This window comes from Terrapene carolina, unplaced genomic scaffold (genome assembly GCF_002925995.2).
Source record: "Terrapene carolina triunguis isolate 2854851 unplaced genomic scaffold, T_m_triunguis-2.0 Scaffold68, whole genome shotgun sequence".
Classification (NCBI taxonomy): Eukaryota; Metazoa; Chordata; order Testudines; family Emydidae; genus Terrapene; species Terrapene triunguis.
In genome coordinates, this window is record NW_020664419.1 from 19,441,126 (window position 1) to 19,461,275 (window position 20,150).

General features: G+C 44.8%; 1 protein-coding gene across 1 annotated transcript in view; it reads right to left on the bottom strand.

Annotated features, from left to right (window-relative positions):
* CCDC146 (coiled-coil domain containing 146) overlaps positions 1–20,150 on the bottom strand; it is a 124,331-nt gene that overhangs the window by 58,359 nt on the left and 45,822 nt on the right. Inside the window, exons 3-4 of the mRNA XM_024196967.2 lie at positions 7,420–7,502; positions 916–1,125 (exon numbers count right to left, since the gene is read on the bottom strand). Of these exons, the coding sequence (XP_024052735.2) occupies positions 916–1,125; positions 7,420–7,502 (293 nt within the window). The remainder of the gene's footprint in view (positions 1–915; positions 1,126–7,419; positions 7,503–20,150) is intronic.

A 20,150-nucleotide genomic window follows, 5' to 3' on the forward strand; every position in this document is an offset into this window, starting at 1 on the left:
AGCGCATAGGTGGGCATGCACACCTGAAGTGAAGTGCCCATAGGGATAACTACTCAAAGAAGAAATATGGGTTGTATTCCATTAGCACATATATATACACAGACACTTTTTTTGGAAAGAGATAGCATTCAGTTGTAATTGTACTATAAAAGTTTCAAGTATACTACATGACAATTATACTCCATTTCTCTATGGCATGGAAGTGGAAAGATAATTTGAACACAGACAGTATTTTTTGCAGCCAAATCCAGCTATTTAAAATATCAAGCTGTACTTACAAGACTCAACCTTTCATAAGAATGTCAAGCATTTACTTTTTCCACAACAAAGGACTATATTTAGTCTCTTCTTTTGCAGAAAGTATAGACATAGCTTACATTTTCTTTTTATTACTTTAATAGAGAAGGCTGAATATGTATTGACTTTGGGTTTAAAAAAGTTAGTTCTGAAGGCAAACATATTTATGATATCATTTCAACACAAGCCCAATCGCTGAGTCTGAGACATTTTGCTTCATTTGTACTAAAAACAGTCCAAAAAATAGAAGTTTCCCAGTGAAACCTAATAATGGTGCCAGTTTGGTTAACAGAATGATGGGACAATATGCTCCACTAATAGTCTTTACCAAAGGCTGTAGAACACAGTGAAACAGATTATTATTTTAATCTCATATTTATACAGTACCTCAAAGGACTCCAAAGTACCCTATACATTTAAAATGATATACAAATTACATTCAGGAGTCATTACATCCACCACTGGGGAAAATCATGGCAACTGTTTAATAGGACACAGCAACACTATAACTGTTTAGAGGGAAAATAATGCAGGGAGAAATGGGGTTATATTGCATATTATCTCTTTAGTGTTGAGTTATTTAAAAATTGCACTGAAGTGAATCTGAACATCACCTACCTGTTCAATTTGTACTGAAGTTCATACTCTCTTTCTTTAATAGCAGTATATTCATTCTGATATTTAAGAAGTTGCTGTCTCATCCTGGAGACTTCACTGGTAAATCCTTCTGGGAACTGATCAGCTTTTTCCAGTGCCTGTTGCTGCTGTTCTATTTCTACAGTGAAACGTTTGGCATCCTGCAACAGCTGGATCTCTGACTCCTGTAAACTGTGTTAAATAAAAGCACTTAGGATCATGCATTAAAAAGGCACCAGAAAGAAACTTTATAATTATATTATTGTATCTTACATGCTGACCTATAACTTTAATATAAAATGGGACACCGCCCCCGCTCCCTCCGGGAACATCAGGATCTCTCTCTTTTTCTCTGTGTCTAGGCTCAGTTACAGTGGGCTTGGTGTATATTCATGGTCCACGTGATAGACAACTCTAGGTGAATGGAATACTACATGATGGGACTAGTGTTATAAAATAGACTGGGGAAAATATGATAGGCTGCCTTACTCTGTGGTGGAGTAGTGGTGGAATAGGAGTGGGAGTGGCATTCACGTTTATTTAAATTTGATTTTTGTGGGAGCATTTAAGCAACTAGGGCTTTGTTTTATAGAATCACAGAAGATTAGGGTTGGAAGAGATCTCAGGAGGTCATCTAGTCCAACCCCCTGCTCAAAGCAGGACCAACACCAACTAAATCATCCCAGCCAGGGCTTTGTCAAGCCGGGCCTTAAAAACCTCTAAGGATGGAGATTCCACCACCTCCCTAGGTAACCCATTCCAGTGTTTCACCACCCTCCTAGTGAAATAGCGTTTCCTAATATCCAACCTAGACGTCCCTCACTGCAACTTGAGACCATTGCTCCTTGTTCTGTCATCTGCCACCACTGAGAACAGCCAAGTTCCATCCTCTTTGAACCCCCCTTCAGGTAGTTGAAGGCTGCTATCAAATCCCCCCTCACTCTTCTCTTCTGCAGACTAAACAAGCCCAGTTCCCTCAGCCTCTCCTCGTAAGTCATGTGCCCCAGCCCCCTGATAATTTTCGTTGTCCTCCGCTTGACTCTCTCCAATTTGTTCACATCCTTTCTGTGTGTGGGGGCCCCCAAAACTAGACGCAATACTCCAGATGTGGAATAATCACTTCCATCAATCTGCTGGCACTGCTCCTACTAATGCAGCCCAATATGCCGTTAGCCTTCTTGGCAACAAGAGCGCACTGCTGACTCATATCGAGCTTCTCGTCCACTGTAATCCCCAGGTCCTTTTCTGCAGAACTGCTGCTTAGCCAATCAGTCCCCAGCCAGTAGCGGGTGCATGGGATTCTTCCATCCTAAGTGCAGGACTCTGCACTTATCCTTGTTGAACCTCATCATAGTTCTTTTGGCCCAATCCTCCAATTTGTCTAGGTCACTCTGGACACTATCCCTACCCGTCATCTGCGAACTTGCTGAGGGTGCAATCCATCCCATCATCCAGGTCATTAATAAAGATGTTGAACAAAACCAGCCCTAGGACTGACCTCTGGGGCACTCCGCTTGATATCGGCTGCCAACTAGACATCAAGCCATTGATCACTACCCATTGAGCCTGACAATCTAGCCAGCTTTCTATCCATTTTATAGTCCTGTAGTGAGCCGATGTGGTACCCCTCTGTCTCCGGCAGGGCCGAGCTTCCTCCAATCCCAGCGTGGGCGGAGTCACCGGGTCCGGGGCCCGCCCCTCCGAGGTCACGGCCCCGACCCGGAAGTATAAAAGCCCGTCAGCAGAGCTCAGTGAGGCCAGACCGCCAGAGAGAGCAGACGTCCCGGGCCAAGCTCCTGCTTGGGAGGCAACCGCAGGCCGCGAGCCGCCTGCTATCCCCCCACGCCGGTCAAGCCTACCTCTTGCCAGGTACCCCGAGGAGGACTGGCCTAGCCTGCCCCAGACCCGTTACCCCGAGGAGGACTGGCCCAGCCTGCCCCGGACCCATTACACCAAGGAGGACTGGCCAAGCCCGCCCCGGACCAGCTGCCCCGAGGAAGAGCCAAGCCTGCCCCGTGCCAGCTACCCAGGGGGAGAGCTACCCAGGGGGAGAGCTGCCGGACCAGCCCCCAAGCCCCGCACCCGAGGAGCCGATGCTGCTGGACTGGGCCGAACCCGGCATCGCCGCCGAGGTAAGCCCCGAGGGGGAACAAGGAAGTAGCCCGGGGGTAGCCGACCCCGGTCAGGCTGCAGAGGCCTGTGAGCTGATGTCAGTGTGTTTCGGTCAGGACACCCCACTGACTGGCAGCGACATTAACCGCTGCTAGGGCCCTGGGCTGGAACGCAGTGGAGTGGGTGGGCCTGCATTCCCCCCTGCCACCCCGCATGGGTGGCAGGCTTCCCCTTCACCCAATGCTCAGGTGTAGAGCCTGGGCCCCTTAACTGCTTGTTTGCTCAACCCTTGCCCCAAAGGGCTTGAGCTGTGACTGTGTGTGCCCCGCCCTGACCCAGGGCCTGGGCCCCTTAACTGCTTGTTTGCTCAACCCCTGCCCCAAAGGGCTTGAGCTGTGACTGTGTGTGCCCCGCCCTGACCCAGGGCCCCTTAACTGCTTGTTTGCTCAACCCCTGCACCAAGGGGCCTGAGCTCCTTAACTGTTTGTTTGCTCAACCCCTGCCCCAAAGGGGCTTGAGCTGTGACTGGTTGTGCCCCACCCTGACCCAGGGCCTGGGCCTGCTTAGACTGTTAATTAGCACTCAGCCCCTGCCTAAGGGCCTGAGCTCCTGAACTGTGGGCCGCTCAGCCCCTGCGTGAAGGGACCTGAGGTTGAACTGTCTGCACTTTAGTGAGCCGGTGTGGCACCCCCCCACCTCAGAGGGTAGAGCCCCGGCACAACCCTACTACAAGTCCATTCATCCAATCCATATTTTTTTAACTTGCTGGCAAGCAGTGCCGGCTCCAGGATTTTTGCCGCCCCAAGTGGCGGAAAAAAAACCAAAAAGCCGCGATCACGATCCGTGGCAGTTCCACCGCGCTGCTTTCTTCTTCGGCGGCAATTCGGCGGCAGATCCTTCCCTCCGAGAGGGACTGAGGGACCCTCCACCGAATTGCGGCCAAAGAGCCCGACGTGCCGTCCCTTCCCCTTGGCCGCCCAAAGCACCTGCTTGCTCAGCTGGTGCCTGGAGCTGGCCCTGCAGCTGGCCCTGCTGGCAAGAATATTATGGGAGACTGTATCAAAAGATTTGCTAAAGTCAAGATATATCACGTCCACTGCTTTCCCCATATCCACACAGCCAGTTATCTCATCATAGAAGGCAAACAGGTTGGTCAGGCATGACTTGCCTTTGATGAATCCATGCTGACTGTTCCTGATCACTTTCCTCTCCTCTAAGTGCTTCAGAATTGATTCCTTGAGGACCTGCTCCATGATTTTTCCGGGGACTGAGGTGAGGCTGACTGGCCTGTAGTTCCCCGGGTTCTCCTTCTTCCCTTTTTTAAAGATAGGCACTATATTTGCCTTTTTCCAATCATCTGGGACCTCCCCGATCGCCACGAGTTTTCAAAGATAATGGCCAATGGCTCTGCAATCACATCAGCCAATTCCCTCAGCACCCTCGGATGCATTAGATCTGGACCCATGGACTTGTGCATGTCCAGCTTTTCTAAATAGTTCTTAACCTATTCTTTCACCATTTTGGGCTGCTCACCTCCTCCCCATACTGCGTTGCCCAGGACAGCAGTGTGGAAGCTGACCTTGGCTGTGAAGACCGAGGCAAAAAAAGCATTGAGTACTTCAGCTTTTTTCACATCATCTGTCACTATGTTGCCTCCCCCATTCAGTAAGGGTCCCACACTTTCCCTGACCTTTTTCTTGTTGCTAACATACCTTAGAAACCCTTCTGTTACCCTTCATATCCCTTGCTAGCTGCAACTCCAGTTGGGTTTTGGCCTTCCTGATTACACCCCTGCATGCTCGAGCAATATCTTTATACTCCTCTCTAGTCATCTGTCCAAGTTTCTACTTCTTGTAAGCTTCCTTTTTGTGTTTAAGCGCACCGAAGATTTCACTGTTAAGCCAAACTGGTTTTGTTACTTGAGGTCTCAACTTCAGTGGCTACGATCCTATGTGTAACCCACAGTTAAGTGAAGTGGCATCTCATGTTACTGGAGCTTTTGCAAGCCAGGAAAGGGATTTGACTCTTAGGAGAGAGATTCTTTCATTTATCCATTCCCTGTTGTTAGAGAGGTGACAGGCATGAGGCAAGAAGATCACTAACAGAAAGATACAGGCCGGATATCAGGGTGAAATCCTGGCCCATTATAGTCAGCAGAAAAACTCCAATTTATCTAAGGTGAAATCCTGGCCCTACTATTTATTGCCTGTCCCTTGGCCTAATCTTCTTCTAGGAGGCCAGTGCAATAATGGACGGTGATCCTAATCTGCAGGTTTATTATGCTATTCAGTGTGCATCACCCTCCCTGACTTCATCACTGATGAATTGCCCGACTTTGCTTGTATTGCCAACGTCTGGCTGTATATAGTGACATAGTGTCTTGTAATAAATCCAGCAATGTAGCAGACTTTGCTCGTTGTAACAGTTGAATTGTTGATGTTTAAGAGTAAGACTATTATTAACATGCATTGCTTATTATGGAATAGTTACAATGATAAATGAATCATGAGACCTTCATGTTATGCAATTTACAGCACTGAAATCTTTGTTATATGAATTATTGGTCATGCTTTCTGAATATGAATACATTTACCAAATTAATTTTACATTATATTAGTTCAACCACATTGACTAACAACAAAGAAAATTTCAAATTCAAAAGTCAAAATTGGTTTTGAGGTTCACAAAAGATCAGAAACAATCAAAGCACTACTATTTGCCCATTGCTAATTAAAAAGAAGTTAATGCTGCCTCCTCCCTCCCCGCCCCCGGCAAAAAAAAAACCCAAAAGCAAAAGGAATTTGGAATCTCCCAGACGGAGAATTTATACACCAAATTTTAGCTAAGACAATTTTGATATACCAAAATGAAGCTTACCAAACAACTGGATACATAATACACCTCTACCCCGATATAACGCGACCTGATATAACACAAATTTGGATATAATGTGGTAAAGCAGTGCTCCGGGGGGGAGGGGCTGTGCACTCCAGCGGATCAAAGCAAGTTCGATATAACGCGGTTTCACCTATAACGCGGTAAGAATTTTTTTTTTGGCTCCCGAGGACAGCGTTATATCGGGGTCGAGGTGTAGAAATATTAAAACAACCAAAACATAGGGATTCAAATTACACAGACACTAGTATAAAAGCAAAACATTAAACTGGCCATATAGCACAGACAGCTGAAATGGCACAGGGGAAAAATGCAATTTATTCATTGCACTGCAAGGTAGATAACCACTTCCTATTCTAAGAAGAAAATATGAAAACCACATACTTCAACAGGAACTAAGAATGTGCTCTGTAACAGGAACTAAAACTGTAGTGTTCGGATGAGATATATTTTAGCTCTTAAAGGGTGAAATTCAGTGCAGTGGAAAGGGCTTGTGCAAGGCCCAACCTGAATCCTATTTAAGTTCTTCGAAGAAGATTTTTCTGTTTTGAGAAGAAATATTTTTGGTTCCAGGGGTAATCCCCATTTTAAGAACAGGGAGTCTCTCTCAAGTTAAGGGACTCTTTCAAGGAGAAACAACTTTTAAAATGGTAAGATAGGAATTGCAGTGCGGAATCAAAGGTGAATCTAATGGAATATGTTGTTCCTAACAGCAGATTGTACCCTCTGCTTCAAGGGAAGCTGCAAGAAATCCCATAGTGGACAATTATGGAATAACCTAACAGTGTTTGTCTTACACTTTGAAGCTCAATTTGTTTATAACCCTATCTAATGTAACTGAGAATGTTCCCACTGGGTAAAATTCACTCCTATGCAGAGGGTCAGCACAAGGCCTAGACATCATTTAAGCCCTGCATAAGCCCTCAAATAAGGTGAAAACTGATACAAAGACACTATTTAGAGTCTCAGCAATGTCCTTATCTTCCTTAATTGTGCCCTTTAAACCCTATTAATTCAGGTTTCCTACTTCTGATAAGCCAAAATAATTTCTTATTCTGTGTTTTTCATATATTTGGCTATTTGCTCTACACATTTGCTCTCAGCCCTTTTAATTTTTACCTTATATTTTACCCACTGTAGCTTATGCTCTTCCATTGCCATCACTATGTTCAGATTTCCATTTTCTGAAAGATACTTGTTTAGCTCAAAATTACCTCTTAAATCTTGCCATTTAACCATATTAGGTTTTTTTCTTGCCTTCCCGCTTTCTTTTTTAAGTCCAATCACTGTAAGCAGGTCTTGAATGATGTATATGACCTTGTGCAGAGCCTCTGCACTGGTGGATTTTTACTTTAATCATGTAATGCTTTGGCTAATGAAACAATTCCAAAAAAGGAATTATGGCCCTGGCTAATCTCTATAATCAAGTATTCACAATGAAACAAGAACTGATATACTGAAAATCTTCAAGTATTGTACCTTATCACAGTCTCATGCAGAGCGGTGTACTTTGCCTTCAGCTCAGCAACTCTGGTGCCTGGGAGCTTTCCAGCAGAAAATAACTAGAAAAACAGAATAGACAATTATTAAATCCACGAGACATTAACATTTTTATGTATACTTAGACTTTTATAATTAGTGTTGGCAGACTTTTCTTCAGTTCTTGGTAACATATCAAATAAAAATATACACACGAAAGATGCTGGTTTATTTAATAATTTGTAGTATAAATAAAAGAGTATAAAGAACACATCACAATTACAGAGTTGATTAGACCTCTGTTCCCATTCTGCTCTCCCTGAGTGCACCCCCGAAGGTGTTAGGTCTGCTGTCCTTACCTGTCTGGAGGTGGAAGTACACAATTCTCCCTCTCTTAGACCATGATCTGGAAATGCCACTCTGTACCTGCCCACTGCTTATTACTGTTCAGGTTTGACTGGACCTGTGTTTCAGGAGCCTCTCACTAATGCTATACAGTGACAAACAGCCTTCTTAAAACAAGTAGGTTTATTTAGCAAATGGAGCAAAGCGTTAGAGAAAGGGATTTTAAAAAAGCAGCCTATGCACATATCTAAACTCATCTAACCTTACACTTCATGACGAGTTAAGGTAGATGGGCTTCCCTCTTGAGTTACAGGAACAGAACATGCCCATTTACATTCTTCTAGTAAGCCCAAGAGCTCTTAGCCTTCCAGAAAGTGTTTCTCTTAGGGCTTGTCTACACTGGCAAGTTTTGTCACCAAAAACTGCCTTTTGGCGACAAAACAGCAAGAGTATACACACTACAATGGGACTTTTGTCATGAAAGACACCTAGTTTTGGCGACAAAAAACTTCTACCCCTACAAGAGACTTTCGTCTTTTCCCCTCCCTTTATTGTCGACAAAGAGCCAGTGTAGACACTGCTGATTGTTTTGTCGACAGAACTGGCTTCCGCCCGTATCCCACAATGCCTGCCCTGATCGCTCTGCTCAGTGTTTTGATCTCTGCTGCCCTGCAAGTAGGGTGACCAGACAGCAAGTGTGAAAAATCGGGACAGGGGGTAGGGGGTAATAGGATCTTATATAAGAAAATGACCCCAAAATCGGGACTGTCCCTGTAAAATTGGGACATCTGGTCACCCTACCTGCAAGCATGCGCCCCTCCCCTTTCAAAGCTCTGGGAAGTATCTGTGTGCTGCTCCATTTGGGGAACAAATGAAGAGCAAATCACTGGAATGCTCTTGTTCTGCGCTGCACTTGGAACACAGCGGCAGGCGCACTGCTGCTGCAGGGGGAGGGGGACAGACTGCTGTGCAGCATTGCCATTCCTCAGCACGGAGAGCTCCCAGAGCTACTCATGATGCTGCTCTCGGCAGCTGAGGGGCTGTGGGAGAACTCGGAGACAATCCCAAGATGCGCAGCAATCAGCTCTTCCTTTCCACAATACTGCACTGTGGGATACATACCCATGGTGCATTGCTCACCCTGTCGATGATGGTGTCCCCAATGTGGACAGGATCTGTCAACAGAGGGAGCAAGTGTGAACACCCTTTGGAGATTTTTGTTTTGTTGACTTTTGGCTGTCGACATAAGTTTTGTCAACAAAACTTGGTAGTGTAGACAAGCCCTTAGACCCTTTCCCCCCTCTCAGGGAAACTCTCTTTTTTCAAAGCTCTACTCTCTCTGTGTGAGCCTGAGCCCAGTTACTATATATCTTAATGGCTTTTGTGAGAGAGCCTAGGGGTGGAGTCTTCGTTTTGCCTGAGTATGTCTACACTACAGAGACTATACTGGCATAGCTTCATCACAGTAGCAATGCTGGCAGAAACCCATAGTGTAGACACAACCTAAACTGATGGAAGGGGTTTTTCCATTGATGTAGGAACACCATCTCCCCAAGCAGTGGTAGCTAAGTCGAGGGAAGCATTCTTCCATTAACCTCGCTGTCTACACAGGGTATTAGGTTGGCATAACTACATCACTCAGGAGTTGTGGGTTTTTTTACACCATTGATTGACAGCTATGTCAACCTAAATTTTAAGTACAGACCAGACCTCAGCCTGTTTTTTAATATTAAAGCAGGGTGTGAATTTAAAGTGCAACAGCAATTCTAGAATAGCTATTGCAGAATAACTATCCCACAATAGTAATTCTAGTTAATTTCCTAGTGTAGAAAAGCCATATGTTTTCACTGCAGACAGGCTAGCCTTGCCTCTGTGAGGTGTCCCCACAGCAAAGCCTTACCCATGCCAGACCCATGTAACTACATCCACAACAGGGCTGTACTAGCCTTTGAGCTGGAATGGATTTCTGGTGGGATATCCTGTGGTTTTTAGCAGTGCATTACATAGGGCCACTCTACAAATTCATTCCCAGTGTGAAAACTCACTCACTCTCACCTAGAATGAAGCTGCTGTCTGTGGCTATGACATGAGAACAATATGTAAATAACTTCCAAGTGGAGTTATTCATTATTAATCCAGGCAATCCCGCAGGTGAAAGCAAACAGCATTTGGCAACAAGAACTTTTAATGAGAACGTTATTAAGGAATTCAGTCTATAAACTACAAAGTGATTCATAGCACACCCAACTGACTTCTTTCCCTCTCCATTTCCCATTTCTTTCCTGCCTAGTAAACACAAAAATCTCACGTTGGGTACATTTCTCCAAATTATGGTTCTTATTGATAACACCCCACAACTTTAGCAGGAGACAGGTGTCAGCTTCTGGCAAACTGCCAGCACAGGAGGATTTCTTGGATGGTGTCACAGATCCTAGCAAGTGCTCCCTCATGGTCACTGACTAGGAATGCTGCGAAGGGAATCCATGCTGTGTCCCTTGCTCCCCCAGCTATTTTAAGCCTTCAGAGCATGAATGCAGTCCAGCCACTGCCCCAATCTCAGGATCCCTAGGCACACTCTTGGAGTACAGACCTGCAGCCTAACACTCCCTCCTGAGAGTTGGAGCCCTGCATAGTTGCCTAGCCCCTCTGCGCACAATGGTGACCTTTAGGATACTCTTGGACTTAAACACACCCTCTCCTGGAACTTTACCCCAAAGGTATGAAACTTTTTGTTACAGTTTAACTCTCTCAAGGGCACACAGTAGTTAACACACACACTTTGCAGAGTCTAACACATTTATGTTCTTTACTTCATTCAAAGCACAGGACAGTACAGATCATACAAAACAACAAACATTGCACATATTTCCCTTTCTAGCTCAGCCTTCCCTTGGGTGTCCTTAGGGACCACAGATGTCCAGGCAGGCTGTCCCATTCCTGAGGCTGTTCCATGACAGGTGGTCTCTCTCTTTTACCTAGCTTCTGTTGCTTTCTTCTGCCCCACGTGTCCTCTTCCTGTCTGGCTCCCTCTAGTCCTGTGAGTTCCCTTATTTAAACTCCTCCTGGTCACCTGGCTGCCTTTGTTCTGCTCCTGGTAAATTTTCATTGCTTCTATCTCCCCCTCTCCTTTCAGAAGAGGAAGTTAAACTGGATTTCCAAGGCTTAATCTCACCCACTGTTGCCAGTTGTTTGCACCTGAATAGTATAATTGAATCCCAAGCACCACTAGCCCCTTGTATTTGTCTGCTGAGAACCTGCTACAGGACCTGGTAGATCTTCATACATATAGGCACTCAGAATACAGCTTTTCATAAACCAACTTCACAATATTAACCAAAATTCATAAATTGTATAAATATAGTCCCAGTTTGTCACATCTCTGTTCAAATGCTGTGGAAGTGCAGCAGAAATGGAGCAGGCAAACATGGGGTTAAAATGCACAGCAGAAGAAGGGAGGAGTTCCACAAGAAAGTACAGCCCAGGTAGAATTGTGGGATGGGACTGGAGGACTAACAGCACCTGGGATTGAGTAGTCTGCATTCTCACTGCAAAGTAGGCAGTTTGCCTGTCTGGGCTGAAGCAAATTTCAATCTCAAGTCCATACCCTCAGCTATGCTAGCTAGCCCAGACTTAAAGCATCCTCAAATCCCTGTTAAATGTTCTTCTGTGTGGATGGAAGGAGGCTATGATGATTCCAGAGCACCCTCTTGCAACAGGGCATGACGCTGCAGACAATCTTCATCTCCAGCCCTTCCTGCAGTCTATCTGCCCTGTTCATACTTCAGCTGAAAGCATCTAAGTCAGATCCCTTTCAGGGCAACAAAAGCTCAAATCAACATCCCAAAGTCTCTCAACAATCGGTCCTGCCTTTGGGCTCTGTCTTCAATCTCCTTTCTCAGCCACTCCAGAGTCATCTTCCACAATCTAGCATAGCTATTGTAATTAGCATTTGGGGAGAGGGAATCATAAAAAATTGTGGGTGAAACCGTAGGTTCTGAACTTCTTAGCCAATGTATGTAAGAACAAGAAATACAAGGTAGACCAAATTAAGCTCTGTGACACCTATATAAATCCAGAGTAATTCTATTGAAGCCAACAGACATTATGGCCTCAGTCTCCACTCTTTTGCACCCTGTGTATATATTTGCACCTGTGTAAAATGCTACCATTTTACTTGTTAGAGCTTTACAGGCACTGTGCACAAGTGTTAATGACTATACAAGGTGCAAGACAACAGAAAAAAATCTCAGACATGTAAGTCAATGAGAATTTTGCTTGAGTAAAGACTGCAGAATCGGGCCCTTAGTCAAGACAGCTATCCGAACAATATGCATTGCAACACTTCGCAGCAAGGTTGCAATAGTTACTGGCATGCCCTTTTTTAATTAAATGAAAACATGTCTCAGACTATCTAGGTTTTGTAAAGTTTACCCAAAATATTGCTGGGTGCCCTCCTCAGAAAGTATGCCTTGCAGTGCTGCAACCCCTCTCTCATTTTGTACAAACAGTTTCCATTCCACTACACTCTCAGGCTCAATGTATTCCGAAATCAGTAAAGTGAGTAATATTAACAATATCTCCTTTTGTGTACAACAGCACTAACTTTTGAAACCAGTACAATTATACTAATTTAAAATTATTGGTGTGAGATAAGAATCAGGCCCATTAAACATTTTAATAAAAGAAGACACATAGGAATCAGCATCTTCCATTTATTGGGTTTCTGGACCCCAGATCCCTTAGGAAGAGTCATAAATACATGACATCTCTAAACTGTAGCTTTTGCATTTGGCTCTCAGATTTAGCTGATAAATATATGCACCCTTTTAACCAGACTTCTTATAAAATATTCATAAATCTTTATTCCTGAAGTATAGCATTAGATTTCTTTTTTTAAATACTGCAAGCTAAATTGGAATTACGATTTATAAATATTTGCATTTCACCTCAGTTTGTGAAAGATGAGTCACACTGAAGTCATATTTTCCTATGAGATGCTGTGGAATTTTGTTTAGCTTCAGCTTTGTCTTCATTGTCAAATAAAGGTGTGTTTTAATGTGAGATTACTAACGTGAGTTAGCTATCTCATTGTTAAATTCTAGTGGAGTCAAGGCACTGTAGCTTCACAGCTCGGTGATATGAACCACAGGCAGGGGTAGTGTTGACCTCACTTATCTACCTAGCGGTAAAAATTACAGTACCTTGTCTCCACTAGGATTTTATAGTGAGATATCTAATATGCATTAGTCATTCCACTATCAAATATATTTATTTATTGTCAGGGAAGACATAGCCTTTATTTCCACTACTCTGCATCTGGGACCAAATTCTGATATCTTTATTCCATCTTCCTTGAGTAAGAAATGAGGCCTGGATCTATAAAGAGACTTAGGTGTTGTGATGCTAAGCGGCCTAAAAGTTAGGCCCCTAGAAAATCACAAGAACATCACTGCAATCCACAAAGCTTGAGTTAAGTCCCTATGCTCCCTATACAACGAATGGGGAGAGACAGGCACCTCAGAATGTGGGGAGCCATGTAAGATAGCCAATGGTAGATGTTGATCAGAGGGGTATGTCCTAAACCCGACCACTCTTATGGAGACCTAAGTCTGGGGTCTAAGTCTGGGGTGCCGGGAGTCACCTATATCTGCTAGCAATACAGAACAGAAACCCCTCTCCTGGAGTCAGGCAGCTTAGGCACCTAAGTCGTTTCTTGTAAGAATGAGTGAGGTGCCTGTCTCACTCCACACAAAATAGCTGAAAGAGGAGGTGGTTGCTGCTGCCATCCACCTTAAAATTTTAGTGCAGTGGTTAGTGCACTCATCCAGGATGTGGGAGACCCAGTTTCAATTGCCCCCTATGCCTCAGGTGCAGAAAGAATCTGAACAGGAGTCTCTCACCTCTCAGGAGCACAGAGCAATGGGATAGTCTGACATAGGGCTCCCTCACTCTCCTGTCTAAACTGTTCCCCTGTAGAAAAATAATTAAGGAGTCACTGGACCAGCAGGACTGTATCCTGCGTCTCCTAGGTGGATGCCATAACCACTGGACTACAGAGTCAGTCTCACACATGTACTCTCTCTCTGGCCTAATGACTCTTTATTATTTAATCAACAGTGGAACAACTTCTACAGGAGAGATTAAAGGAGCTCCACATCAGAACAACCCATCGGTCAGTGGTTACTGCCCACCTCCTGAGAGGTGGGAGACCCCCCCATGCAAACTCTTTCTCCCCCAGAGCGGTAGGGTCCTTTAAAGTGCTGCTGTGGCAGCGCTTTAGTGTCGCTGCCTCTTTTGCCCCCTCCCAGGGTCGCCAAGGGGGACGGCAAAAGGGGCAGCTGCCCCAGGTCCCAGCGATTTAAAAGGGCCCGGGGCTACTGGCCACCACCACCGTTACCGCAGCAGCAGTCGGAGCCCCTTTCCCTTTAAATCGCTGCCAGAGCCCCGGGTGGCAAGGGCCAGGCAGCACTGAATGGCTGGTTGTGGGAGGCTGACTCCCCAGCCCCGCCCCTTCCACCTGAGGCCTGACCCCTTCTGCCTGAGGCCCCCATACCGATAAGACTTTTAAGTTACTTTCACCCCTGCCTACATGAGTGTTGTAACTACTGGGCTAAAAGTTATAAGGTGGATGGCAGCAGCCGCACCACTATTTTGAATGGGCCAAGTCTGGTAGGCAGCCTCCGAGCATGCCGACCATCTTGGGTCCATCTGTGAGTTATGTGGACAAATACCTATCTTCCCCGGCTCATGGATTCCTCTGGGGCTTAGGTTAGAGATAGGCATCCTGGCACCTAGAGGGAGGCCGCAGTGTGCATGCTCAGAGGAATAAACTTAGATGCAGATGGAACTTTTACCCTGAAAATTTAGTCACTGAGTGACCTACAGGCTTTGGCAGTTTTGTGGATTGCAGTGGAGCCTAAAACTGGAACTTCGGCACCTAAATAGCTCTGTGGGTCTGAGCCTGAGAGCCAGATTCTGATCTTGCTAACACCAGTGTAAATGTAGAGTAACTCCATTAATGGCATTTGAGTTTCTCTGGCTTTAAACCAGTGTAATTAAAATCAAGATCTGGCTCAGCATAAGAACTTCAAATATTGGCCCCGGATTTGTAAACTTTGATTTCTGTTGTACAGAAAATATGTAGTGTTGTTTCTCCATCTAGACTGTGCCAGAGAGGAAGTAAAGTCTGTACCATTTCCATAACGTCCATCACACTAGGTATGTACAGTACTATAGTACTGTCATGCTTTAGAAATGCATTGCAAATGCTGCACAACACAAGACAATTACAGAAAGTCCCACTGAAATGGGTCAGAGTGGATACAATTTAGGTAAAATTATTTTAAAACATTAAAAATGAGAGATTACAATAGATAATTCTGATCTAATCAAGAAATGGTTCAATCAAGAATTAATTAGCACTTGGAGATAAAACTTGGAATATACAATATTAAACAAAAACTCAGTGTCATCGCTAAAGAAGAGTTCTGTGTACTTCAAAAGCCCACTTTGTCTCTCTAATTACACAATACTGTTTATTTTCTGGACTGAAATGTGTTCTAGTCCCATTGCAAGGCAAATACAGTATCCATCAGGGAACTGCACTATACAATAATATTTTTAGAAAGATCATACCATGTGTAGTGAGGCCAAGTAGCCTCCCTCCGAGTGGGAGAGCGAGGGTCCACTACATTCCCGTTGGTGGGTGGAGCCGAGCTTGCCCCGCCCCCTCACTGGAAGTGCCGGGGCAGGGCCGGAAGCATAAGAGGAAGGCCCTGCAGCCCAGTTGTGGCAGAATTCCCGGAGGAGAAGGATACTGCCAGGCCCAGGAGGAGAACCTACTCCTGGCTGTCTGATAGCCGCAGAAGTGGGAGACCCTGATGAGGAGTGGCCCGGACTACCGGCCGCAGTGTACCCCGAGGAGCCTGACGATCCCTGGAAGTGAGAGGTACCAAACCCTGGGGAGGCATGAAGTAGCCCAGGGGCAGCCACAGAGCAGCTGGCTGCAGAGCCAGGGGTGGCTCAGTCGGCGTGTTGCGGCTGGATCCTCACCAATGCAGGGGCAGCCAATCCTGCCCCTGCCAGGACCCTGGGCTGGGAATGCAGAGGAGTAGGGTGGGCCCGCGTCCCCCTGCCACCCCACCCCAGGGTGGCCGACTCCCTACACTGTGCAGGGAAGCTCCCGCTCTGAAGATGGAGCCTCCCTTACCAGCTCCCTTTTAGACTGTTGCTTTGCTGGCTGCCTGAGCTCCGCCCAGGCTAAAGCCAGCCTTAAGACTGTTTGCTTGCTGGCAGCCTGAGCCTCCTCAAGCCCAGGCCCGAACCAGCTCCATAGACTGTGATATCCTTGCTGGTGGCCGGAGCCCCGCCCTGGACGAAGCCAACCTCCTGTAGCGGTGTTTAATTGCTGGCAGCTTGAGCTTCCCCAAGCCCAGGCTAAAGACTGGCCGTGACTGTCTGGTGCCCAGCCCTATTGTGGGGCTGGAAACTAGAGGACCTGGAGGGCCTTGCTCCACCTTGGGTGGAGACAAGGGCCCTAGACTGTTCTGTAGCTTTGTGCCTTGGCCAGACAAGCCCGAAGGCAACTGGAACGAGAGGCCTCCTTCCAAGCCGGAGAGCGAGGGTCCAATACGCTATGCTTAAGCTATTGTAGGAGCTGTAGCAACAATTTGCATTGTAGCTCTTTATTTCTGTGTTTCTGAACCCTAGATTCACTTTATAAATTATAATACCCACTTGACAGCAATTAGGAGCCACACTGCTAAATGTATTTGCCTAAAGATACAGATAAATGCTTTTTGAAAATCCCACTAGGCACCAAAATACTTTTAAAAACTTTGCCCCAAGGGCCAGAATCTCAGACATACTAGGACTCCTTTGCATTGCTCTGGCCCTCTGAGAATTCCCTTTTTATAAAAGGAAATTTCTGGAGAACACAGAGCTGGCATTACAGCTCTACTCCTCCTTTCTGGTCACAAGGGCAGGTGGTATGTCCATGGGACAGAACATGAGGGTGCAGTGTTCCTCTGATCCCCAGAAACTCTAATGGCCCTGTGGCAATGGGTAGTCTGACCAGGTAGTAATTTGTAATTCCTAACAATGGTAATGTGGAAACTTAAGTTACTTTACATTTGATAAGAAGTCCAGTGTTTAAACAAAACATGTATGGCTAAATCCTGGCACTACATCAGAAAGCCAGCACAGTTTGGGTAGCAGTGAATGTAATGGAAGTTGTAGCTGCTCGGAACTTTAATGTCGGAGCCTAGATATATATCCAGAAGACTGTTGGCATCCAGGTTTGAAAATATTGGTCTTCATTATATCAGTATGTTTTGAAAAAAATAGAAAAATAACCAGAATAAAGATACAATACTCTAGTTTACATATATTTAAAAATTCTAAAACAAGGGTGGGAGCTGGTTTAAACAATTTTTTCATTAGGTTTCTCAGACTTGCTAGTGTCACGTTCCTGTAAAATGGATGCCTCCAAGACGAGACTATCTGACTGAGCAAATGGCAGTTTCCTTCTAATTATTCTAGCAATCTAGTATAATTAAAGGTAGAATCTGTAATCAACTGAGGTCACTTCATTGTATTGGGAGTAGATGTCAGGTCTGGAGTGTGGAATATAGTCAGGTCACCTCTCTTAAATTCTTGGGCCTTTCAAAACCTTTAAGTTTCAACTGTACTAATATACATTTTGCTTCTCTTCCTTTTGGTATATACACAACACTTTTCTTTGATTCCCATACTCATTAAACAACAAGACTCTATCCCATAATTTTTAAAAAATAACACAAAAAAGATAGCCCAGCTGGGCAAAATAAAATAAATTGTACTTATCCAAATCAAGAATTCTTAGAAAATTGGATTAAAGATTTGGCTGCTAGTGCTGGTTGCTTGGTAGTTTCTTCTCTTTGCTTTCTATATTCCTACACTTCCATAAATGTAACTGTGATGTTGCAGTCTATATGATTTTTTAAAAATATGCTAATGAGTGAATATAGTGTAACTGGAATATGCTTCATGCAAAAGGTCTCTTGCAAGGTATCATTACAAAGCTTATAATCTACTGAGTGTGATCATCCTATTTGTATAAATGTACCACTCTTGTATCTGAAACTAGAAATATGAACTCTAACTCTGAGGGCTTATTGTAATTATGCAAAGTATGGGCCATTAATGGTGGTTTGGAATCTTGATGACTCCCATTAACCAGAACAATTGACTGCAGATGGCTGTGTTTTACCTGTAAGTCTTCCTGTATACCTGTGTGCTGGCAAGTGGGTAATGAAGTCTTGCAGTGACATGTGATCATGTCACCTGACCTGGAATCCAGCTTTAACCTGGTGTCTTTCCATTGAGAGGGAGAGGGTGGGAACCCAGAGAGGGACAAAGGATTCCCGCCTTATGCAAAAGATATATAAAGGGATGGGACAGAACAAAGCAGGAGAGGAGCCATCATGAAGAATCCCCTACCTACCACCTGAGTTGGAACAAGAGCTGTACCAGGGGAAAGAATTGTGCCCAAGCCTGGAAGGAGTCCAGTCTGAGGAAAAAACTCACTGAAGCATCTCTGAGGGTGAGATTATCTGTATTCAGTTTGATTAGACTGATTTGTGCATTTTATTTTATTTTGCTTAGTAACTTACTTTGTTCTGTCTGTTACTACTTGGAGCCACTTAAATCCTGTATTTAATAAAATCACTTTTTACTTATTAATTAACTCAGAGTATGTATTAATACCTGGGAGAGCAGACAACTGTGCATATCTCTCTATCAGTGTTATAGAGGGTGAACAATTTATGAATTTACCCTGTATAAGCTTTATACAGGGTAAAAAGGATTTATTTGGGTTTAGACCCCATTGGGAGTTGGGCATCTGAGTGTTAAAGACAAGAACACTTCTGTGAGCTATTTTCAGGTAAACCTGCAGCTTTGGGGCAAGTAATTCAGACCCTGGGTCTGTGTTGGAGCAGACGGGTATGTCTGGCTCAGCAAGACAGGGTGCTGGGGTCCCGAGCTGGCAGGGAAGGCAGGGGTAGAAGTAGTCTTGGCACATCGGGTGGCAGCTCCCAAGAGGGTTTCTGTGATCCAACCCGTCACTGTAACTACATAATAAAAGTATGTAACTTAGAACAACGCTTCCTCATCTCTCGTCCCCTAACGCCCCTACTCTACTTGCACTACATTGATGACATCTTCATCATCTGGACCCCATGGGAAGGAGGCCCTTGAGGAATTCCACCAGGATTTCAACAATTTCCACCGCACCATCAACCTCAGCCTGGACCAGGGCCGCCCAGAGGATTCAGGGGGCCTGGGGCAAAGCAATTTTGGGGGCCCCTTCCATAAAAAAAAGTTGCAATACTAGGGCAAATTGCCCCACTAGCCCCCCCCCCCCGGGGGCAGCCCTGGGAAAAATAAACATTTAAAAACCTTTTGCATCTTGGCACAAACCCAGTTTTGAGAACTTCTTTTCAAGTCACCTTTACAAGGTATCACTGGTTCTCAGCATCAGCTAGTGCTAAAAGGCACTAAAGCTCATTAAAAGAGTTGGACAAATATTTTCTGTCAAAACTTTTTTTGGATCGAAAACTAGGGGTTTTTAAAAAGCAGAAAAAATCACGGACAATGTCTGCTTTCCTTCATAATTTGTTGTGGTTTTTTTTAATTGAAAAGCTGAAATTAGTCTGCCAAAACCTGAACATGGTTCGGGGTTTCAGAAGTGTGTGGCCAAATATTTGCTGCTTGCTGTGTTTGACTGTTTAAAGAAACAATAAAAAAATTCTGCTTAAAAAAAATCCAAAACTTTTGAACCACCTCAGCTTGTGACCAAACACCTGAGCCCATCCAGTCAGATTTTTCCAGGTTTTTGATACTCTGCTGGCTTCCGTGACTCATATCTGTCTCCATAACTTTGGGTTCATTTAGGTTAGAAAATAAGAACATAAGAATGGCCATACTGGGTCAGACCAAAGGTCCATTCAGCCCAGTATCCTGTCTACCGACAGTGGCCAATGCCAAGTGCCCCAGAGGGAGTGAACCTAACAGGTAATGATCAACTGATCTCTCTCCTGCCATCCATCTCCACTGTCTGACAAACAGAGGCTAGGGACACCATTCCTTACCCATCCTGGCTAATAGCCATTAATGGACTTAACCTCCATGAATTTATCTGTTTCCTAGAGATTGGCTCCATGGGGTCCCTCACAAACTGGAGACGATTACTGTGGGTTTGTCTTTAGTATAGCTTATGTACATGCTCCACGAACTGAGCATTTGAGCTTGTTCCAGAATCTGGGATGAGCCTATGTTGTGAAAACTGAAATGCTCAAAATAGCACATGCATGTGAATGGACACAGGGTGCTAAAATTAAATTAAC